General features: G+C 39.4%; 1 protein-coding gene across 3 annotated transcripts in view; it reads left to right on the top strand.

Moving 5' to 3' along the window:
* Positions 1 to 8,830, top strand: part of trrap (transformation/transcription domain-associated protein) — a 109,620-nt gene extending 100,790 nt beyond the window's left edge. For all 3 annotated transcript variants that reach the window (XM_066663185.1, XM_066663186.1, XM_066663187.1), the window contains exons 68-71: positions 2,102 to 2,286; positions 2,910 to 3,113; positions 6,587 to 6,781; positions 7,384 to 8,830. In XM_066663185.1, coding sequence (XP_066519282.1) covers positions 2,102 to 2,286; positions 2,910 to 3,113; positions 6,587 to 6,781; positions 7,384 to 7,668 — 869 coding nt within the window. In that variant the 3' untranslated portion in view covers positions 7,669 to 8,830. The remainder of the gene's footprint in view (positions 1 to 2,101; positions 2,287 to 2,909; positions 3,114 to 6,586; positions 6,782 to 7,383) is intronic.
* Positions 8,831 to 9,142: the final 312 nt, after the last annotated feature.

Raw genomic sequence — 9,142 nt, forward strand, 5'->3', positions numbered from 1 at the left:
TTTCAGACTGAGATTTCACTGTTCTCAGGTGAAGCATTTATTACTGGTATGTTGTGCGATTTGGTCAGCAGCTTGCCTGAACAAAAGGAAATATCTGTCAGATAACATCGCTAGAAAGACCATATTTAAAAATTGTTAATTTTTTTTTTTAACCTAGACCAAAATATATTTGACCTCACCCTTACCCAAAAGAAATAGGACTGGCTGAACCACTAGCATTTGAGCCTTCTTAGTGTTGGGACTACCCTATTCAGATTTTAACATAATGTTTAGCAGAGTTCCAGCCTCTAGCCTGGCTGCTTTTAGTGAAACTGGCAGAACAGCTGAAGCTGAGAGATTTAAGGGAAACGATATTGGAACGAGTGTGATGGGGATTTCAGCACTGCTCATTGGGACAAATTTTATAGTAATGTAGGACAAGGCGACAATGGCTCACCCTTCTCCTGCTATGCGCTGGGCATAATGAATAAGAAATGAGTTTGGCACTCTCCAGGTAAAAGAGACCACAGAACTCTAAATTATCTCTCTTGGTGGTCAAAGGTCAAGGCCAGCTTCTGTTGAACTTACACGCTTCTATTTTTATATCTTGCATATTGTCCTATTTTTAAAAAAATATTACAAAATTATATTGGCACCACTATAGAATGACTACACATATAAAGGTAAAAACAATGTTTATTGAAGGTTATTAATTAGGTTGTAAACACACTAAAAATATTAAGAATCATTTGTATGACCTAGATAGAAAGTATAGCTGACCTGTTGCTTGTCAGATAATGAACCCACATCCATATACACTGTTAAACCTCAGAACTTGCAGAATAATGATCTATCTTTGTCTTCTCCATCAGTTGACAATAAGCCTGTCAGCACATATTTTTAAAAAATTTTAACCATAGATGGAATGTCTTTTTAGGCATTTGATGATTAATGTGGTGTGTACCTCAACATATGAAATGACTCAATTCACAGTCTTAGCATAAGCTTTTCCTTGACATTTTCAGTATTAGACAAAAAAGGGTTCACTGTTTCCCTTTCTATGTTTCTGTAATTATTAATGACCTTTAAGTTGTTTGCAACCTAATTAATAAGTGTAGTCTTATTTTAAAATGGTACATTTATTTATTTTATTTTTAATTGTGTCTTTTTTTTTTTTTTTAAGAATTGCAATTAAATTCTTAAAAAAACAAAAAACAAAAAAAAAAAAACACATAGCCTCATGTGACCCAGATCTATTTTGAACATTTACATGTATTCTAATTTTTTTTCCTTCTTTATTTCTTATGCTCTTTTATTTTTGTAGTATTATAAGTGGCAGTATATAACTATGCATGACAATACATAGTTCAGTATTGTTCCGAATTTTCAATTCTTGTTGTGAGCTTTTAAGAAAAAAAAAAATGCGTTCATTCAATTAGCCATCAGAATAACTGATAGATCTGGGAATTGTTTGTTTGTGAAAACCATACACTGAACCTATAGAAACCCAGTTGATTTAAGTGATCTATGCACAAAGAAATATCCTGAAGCACTCTAATACCAGTCTCCATTTTTCTTTGTTTAGCTGTTAGTTTATGCTAAAGATTTTTTTCCTCTTTTTCTAAACAAATAAATAACGGGCGGTGCAATCCTGCAGTGCATTAGTAGTTTCCTGTGGGCTGTGCGTGGAGCTTGTGGGCGTTCTCCCGAGAGCACTCCCCTCGCAAGTGTTTTCTCACTGGCACTCTTGGCTGTGGATTGCTTTTGTTTAAAAATGATATGACTGGGGAATTGTGTGGTCTCAGTTCACTCTCTGTGTAAATGGAACGATTGTATCGACAGTGGCGTAACCATGGAAAATGTTTAGAGGATATTTAATGGGTGAGCTTAAGTTTCAGCAAGATTGCAGTGCACGAGGTCTTCACAGTTCTGTACACTTTGAAGTATGTTGCCTTGCTAATGTATTGTGCTAGTTCTTTGTTATAATGTGATTCAGTTTTATACTTCCAGCTCAGCTTAACATTATCCTTCCTTCAGGGAAGCATCTTAGCAACACTATTTACCAAGCATGTCTTTGTCTGGCTCCATTAAGTGTGATTGTATCGTTTTGTGTTGTCTGCAGTCCCCAGGGTGGTGGCAGTGTCCCCTCAGATGCGACTGGTGGAGGATAACCCTTCATCTCTCTCTCTGGTGGAGATCTACAAGCAGCGCTGTGCTAAGAAGGGCATTGAGCACGACAACCCCATCTCCCGCTACTACGACCGGCTCGCCACAGTGCAGGCCAGAGGAACACAAGCCAGCCATCAGGTAAATTACATTTAAGGATACATCTGGCACTTTTCCATTGCATGGAACCTGCTTGGTTCAGTTTTGTTTTTTTGTTTTTTTGCTTTTCCATTAGGCTAATCTGAACTGAGTTGGTACTAAATGTGTAAAACTTGAAGAGCACTGATTAGCCAAAAAGACTTGTCAATCACCAGGAACTGCAGACTGTAAAATCTCCAAGTTTTTGTTTTTATCCGACTCCCAATGTCAGCTTGTAACATTATGCCGAGGTGGTTTGAAGAGATTCAAATTCTCCCTGGATTAGCGTCTGACGAAAAACTCCAGCGAGACCCGGACGTGCAACAATGAAAACTCTCCTGATCTGTCAGATCTTTGGTTTTCAAAGCCCGCAGTTCCCGTTAGTGGTTTGAGGCATCACAGTCTACATTTCGCAGGGGACCAAGGAAAAAGCGCACCGAGCCGTGCAGAGCCGGTACCATGCTGTGGAAACGTACCTATCAAGTAGCACAACAAACTAGCTTTCAATGACGAGTGCTTATATCATTGCACTGCACAGTGGAACTCTTCCGTTAGTTTTGCGTAAACATCAAGAACAACATTCTAAGTTGTACTAACGTACTAACATTGTGTGTTGGTGTGTGCAGGTGTTGCGGGACATTCTGAAAGAGGTGCAAGGGAACATGGTTCCTCGGAGTATGCTGAAGGAGTGGGCCCTACACACCTTCCCCAACGCCACTGACTACTGGACCTTCCGGAAAATGTTCACCATCCAGTTGGCCCTTATCGGCCTGGCTGAGTTCATGCTGCACCTCAACCGCCTCAATCCAGAGATGCTGCAAATAGCTCAGGTAATAGCCACATCTTTTACTCTGGAGCATTTGAAATTCATGAATAAAATTGTCATGTATACATTAGTAATTACCTTGTCTACAGTTTAACCGTGTTTTGTCTTTCAGATGTTATATGCAGATATATGAGAATATGAAGTATTAAATAATCTGTGTCTTATTAATCAAATCATACTTATAATAATCCCATATTTCTAACTAAAAGAACTACTTAAATATAAGTAAGTAATAATTTGAGTTCTGAAAGATTTCTAATACTAGAGATGTACCAAATATTCGTGAACAGAAATTATTCTGCAGAAAATGTCTTCGGCCGAATAATTGAAAAGACAAATCATTTATGCAGAATAACGCCTTGTATGCAGGTGTGTAAAACTCGCAAGCACAGAGATAGGAATTGCATGTGCACTGATTACAATCTCGCTCTCAAACTGTCTTTATTTAGTTCTTGGATGGTTTTTACCCTCTCGATTTTTCGAACTTTTTCACAACTTTTCCTCTGCCACTTTCTGCACTCGAGGATTTTCCCCATTTAAAATGGGTGTAGGGCCAGGGCTGTTTCTGTGACTGCTATTGGCTGATGTCTCTTATTTCTGTGAATGCCCACCCCACACTTAGATTTGAGCTTGATATTTTCACATTTGAGCTTGATATTTACACACGCAAACATTAAAGCTTGGTGTTTTTGCACCCTTTACTTTTGACATTGATGTGGCGCCATACCAGACCACATTGCAACTCCAGCGTACCTGTGTTGGCTTAGCGGGCCAAAAACTTGATCTGGATACCTTCAAAAATGTTCCTTGTTTAAAAACAAAGTACACTAAAATATAATCACAAAAGGCCTAATTTCCAGGCTGCTGCTGCTGTTTTATCAGAGTCTCGGGGCGAAGGTGTAGCTGCTTTAATGTTTGAAGGTACTGAACCTCTGTAGTTCTTCTTTGAAGCCTGACTGTTCTGAACACAGTCAGGTTCGATCGACGTTAGGGATCCATCTCGGATGTGCGAATCCAATAAGGCAGCAGTCTCTGACGCCCTGCTGGATCATCACACAGCAGATGAAGAACAGATACTCTCCCATGGCTCAGAGCATATATTACACAGCAGCACCGTGCTCCTTGGATGTGAGGAGCGTATTAGATGGCCTGATTATACGGTCACTCTCCAGCTGTCAGACTTGATTCAATTAAAAACCTGGAGTGTAGATGATTGTCCCTGCATCATTACAGCATCTCTGCACAGGGGACCATTGCACTTGGTGCTGGAGCAGGGAATGCATTTGAAAGTCTTTATTAGAAATGATCGTCAAACAGACGTGCCGTCCTCTGATCCTAATCTGCCTTTTTTTGTGTGCCAGGCAGAGGAGCGGGCAGCTAAAGCAGCAGTATTAAGTCCCCTCGCTGCATGTTCCACTCTTCAGATCTCATTAGGCACAGGGAGATTACAGAACCAGGCAGAGAGGATGAGAGGGTGTGTGTGTATACAGTCCTACACACATCTGTACTGTAGTGTATTCCCATCTGGAACGCTTCTCTCTCAGTTTGTGCTTAGAGACTTATTCTGGAGGTCAGCGCTGCGGAGTCCAACATATGCTCCATGAACTTGCTGTTTTTTTTTTTTTGTTGTTGTTTTTTTTGTTTGGTTAAAAGTTGTTTTTCTGTTGAGGCCATGCACTTATTATGAGTGGTTTCAGAGTATTTAATCATTATTCATTAATGCCATACATTCCTGATTGTGCTCATTTATAATCCTGTCAGTGCTTTTTCTACTGAGACCCTTCCGACCAGCAATAGTCCTAGCCTGAAGCCCAGCTGCATTCACAGTCCACACTCCAACAAATGCAGTTTTTTTTTCTTTTAAACTGCTGTTGGAAATGTTTCTGTTGATGGCTGTCTCGATCAAGGTTATTTAGATTCACTGTCATGCTATGACATGTAAATGTCATATATTAGGCGTACAAATAGATTTTAAAGCATTTTTGTCTAAATAATTGTAATTCAGGATTCACTTAAGAAACATACTTTAATTAAAAATTAAGTAGTTTGAAATTGGCAAGCGAGAAAAAATAGTTTCTGACTGCATTTGGTATGAGTGCCATGAAGGAAAAAGTGTTGCAAAAGTATGTGCATCGATTTGTTGTGTTCTTGGGGATCATATTGTATCCAAAGGTATGTCACAGTTTTGGTTTCAGTGATTCAAATATGGTGATTTAAATGTTAACAACTGTGAATATACTGTATAAACTTTTTTTTTTTTTTTAATGCTTTAAAATTTATTTGTACAGCGCACTGGACAATGCTCCATGCTCATCCAGCATTTCTCATGAAATAGACTATTTATATACAATTTGTCAATCTTTGCTGCACTATCATCCTCTACTCTTCTGGGAAGGCTGTTGTACTATTGTCTGAGAGGATTTGATTGCATTCAGCCACAAGAACATTACAGAGGTCAGGTACAGATTGGATGATTATTTCTGGATCATAAAAGCTGCTCCATCTCATTACAAAGGAATTGGATGGAGCTCCATCACTCCAGAGAACGGCATTCCACTGCTCCACAGGGGGTGGGGGTTTATATCTCTCTAGCCAATGCTTAGCACTGCTCCAGAGCGTCCCATTCCCCTTTTTTTCAGTGGAGATTATTCAAACTGTGTGTACACAGTGGGTGAAGCTTAAATGAGCTGAATTCATAAATTAGGAGCTTCACATTTGGACATTTAGTGAATGTTTTTTATTCTTCCATTGTGGTTTTAGCTGTAGGTCTTCCGAAGCTGTAGGTCTTACAAAGGCAGAAGCTACTCGGATTTAAAGCTGCTCCAGTGACTATTCAGAGGTATCTGGGAGCTTGCTCCCTCATGGCCTGCTCCCTTCTCACCAGCCCTGCCACTGCAAGGAGAATAGGATGTGAGACAGAAAAGCATTCATCCATTTTGCTGTTCTCAAATAAGGGTCTTATCTGTGGAGCAGTCCAGCAGGATTGCCCTAAACACATAATCACTGCTTTATAGCTCCCACCTTGACACATGTGGCCTGTGTGGAGAGATTCAGGAGTAGAATGGAGGATTGAAGTCTGTACCTGCAGTGTTTGGCTGACACAACTTTTGATGGCTTTTAGATCAATGCATCTTTCTTTTTTTTTTTGTGGTCAGATGTCAAAGGCAGTATTCTTGAGGACGTAGCTGTATAGATTCTGAGGTCTAGCCAGCTCCCTGGGAGGGTTTGTCTTTGGGTCTTGGGGCTGAATCATCACATTTATTATTTAACTGTGGCAAAATGTGCTGCTTGTTCTAAAGGTGTGATATAGATGTTAGGTGTTTTAGTATTTAAAATGTTCTTAACAGGTTCTGAGCACCTGTGCTTGACCTGTCAGTAATCAGAAATACCACCAAATACCAGCTGCTATTATTATTTCTATATATTTCAATATTATTTTTATTTCTATATATTGAACTGTTTCTATGTCTTTCACAGGACACAGGGAAGCTCAATGTTTCCTACTTCCGCTTTGACATCAATGATGCCACTGGTGATCTGGACGCTAACCGACCAGTGCCCTTCCGCCTCACCCCCAACATCTCAGAGTTCCTGACCACCATCGGTGTGTCTGGTCCTCTGACTGCCTCCATGATCGCTGTGGCCCGCTGCTTTGCCCAACCCAACTTTAAGGTAGCACTCAGCTGCTCTGTTCTGTTATTTATGTTTATTTGTGGAACAAAGGTACATTGTAATACACTACATTTCTTCTTCCCATTTTAATATTTTGGCTCTTTGAATCACATATTTATATAATTTGACAAAAAATATATATATTTCATCGTTGTCCAATTAAAAACTCGCATCTCCATTTTTGTCAATATTTTAGTCTACTGCATTTGAACACAGAAGCTGTCCTTCACAGAGTGTGAAAATTTTATTATGAATGCAACAAGAGAAATAGAATACACTAAACCATTTTTAAAATATATATTATAAATATTAATATGCTACATGACCACTTTCCCATTGGGAAGAATTTGACCTTGATCCAATATGGCTGCTTTCAAGATGGCGGCCATGTTTCAGACATAGCCTAAAATATAGGCCCCCTCACACATTAATTGCTGGGGTATTCAGATAAAAGTGTGCCCTGTGACCTTTGACTCGTGTGTGTGTGTGTCTTAATTTTGAGAACATTTTTCCTAAATTATTTGAAAACTATTCACAACAATTGAAAAAAAATGTATTAACATCAATAGATATCAATCACATTGATGTGTATGTTCTTTCAGGTGGATGGCATTCTGAAGGCTGTGCTGCGAGATGAAATCATCGCATGGCATAAGAAGACTCAGGAGGATACATCCATGCCTCTGTCCCCTGCTGGACAGCCAGAGAACATGGACAGTCAGCAACTGGTGTCTCTGGTCCAGAAGGCTGTGACAGCCATCATGACCCGCCTGCACAACCTGGCACAGTTTGAGGGTGGAGAGAGCAAGGTCAACACATTGGTGGCTGCCGCCAACAGTCTGGATAACCTCTGCCGCATGGACCCAGCCTGGCACCCTTGGCTATAGGCCTTCAGTACGCTGGGACGACGACGACGACGACATTACAAGCTACCCCCAAATCTCTACCGGAGATGGAAAGCTTCACTGTGAAGAAGTTCACTCGAATGTCAGGGTTTAAATGTGTCTAAGTCGCACAGGTGATAAAGACTCCAGGCTTAGTTGAGGAACATGATGAAATGTAAGTTATAAATGGTAAAAAAAGAAATATTGTTATATTAGATGATCATTATTTGTGATTTATGTTCTTCCTGTGTGTAGACATCTTTAAAGTGAGAGGTCCACTGCAAAAACTGCATTGTGATTGGGCAGATAAAGCCTGTGGTTACCCTGTTCTTAGCAAACTGCTTCTGTTGGGACACCTGTGATGGTTGGTGTAAAGTTACAGGCAGACTGAACCACCTGAAACAAAGTGATGGAGTTCTGCTGCCTTATGAAATCCTTTTTTCCACCCCCAGCCAGACAAGAGCATTGAAACTGTCCCAACAGATTTTATGCAATGTGCTCTGTGATGTTACCTCCCCCTTGCTACTGTTTCTCACCCTGTGTAAAAGATTGCTTTGATTTTGGCAGCCTGCAGTCATGTAAAGCAATGTGAAGCTTCATGGTTTTGGTTTTGTCCTTTAAGTTATGAATATGTAGGCATTTTGTAACCTTTTTTTGTACATCATGTGAATAATGGCTTTGTCTCAGACTGTTTCCACCACTGTATTGTGTAACTTACTGGTTTACTTTATTATAAATCCTACTGTGATTATATTTTGGCAGATACTCTCTTCGTCTGCACTGATGTTAAGCCTCAAATTGTTCTCCTATTCAGTCTGCTGTGTGGCAGGCACGTGTCAGAAGCAGTATTTACTCACTGTTCTGTAAAGGCAAAGCACATTTACCTGTTACCATTAAGAAATAAGCAATAGTTTAAAGGTTAAATTATTCTACCCACACTAATGGGCACAATGTGTCTCTCAAAATACCAGCCATACCAGCTTCATAAGAAACTGTACCATTTAACTTTTGCTACTTTTAAGTTACCAAAATCTGCCTTTTTGGAACAATGCCCTCTTGTTTCTATATCACTGATATGCCTAGACTCATTTTTGTACATGGTACCTGCCTTTTGTAATGGTACAGTTAATTGTGCCAGTCCAAGGATTGTTACTGTGCAGTGTAAATAGGCATTTTGTTTTAATAAAATGCTCTTTTTAGAAAATTAGTCGTTTGAAGGATGAAGTTTTAGCTTCTGATTGTCACCGATTGTCTGTATGCTAATGAATGTAATAATGCAAACACATACAGGGCTATGATAAAAACATCCGTTTGAGAAATTAACGTCAGCTAAATTAATGCAACTTGTATGCTAGAAGTCTATAAGCTTCACAATTATAGTTGCAAAATATCTGAATAACTTGTGAAACAAAAATCAAATCACGTTTATTGTTACATCACAACACAAGTGTAAGGTAAGTAAATGTAATGTGGCTAA

Source organism: Hoplias malabaricus, chromosome 3 (genome assembly GCF_029633855.1).
Source record: "Hoplias malabaricus isolate fHopMal1 chromosome 3, fHopMal1.hap1, whole genome shotgun sequence".
In the NCBI taxonomy this organism is placed as follows: domain Eukaryota; kingdom Metazoa; phylum Chordata; class Actinopteri; order Characiformes; family Erythrinidae; genus Hoplias; species Hoplias malabaricus.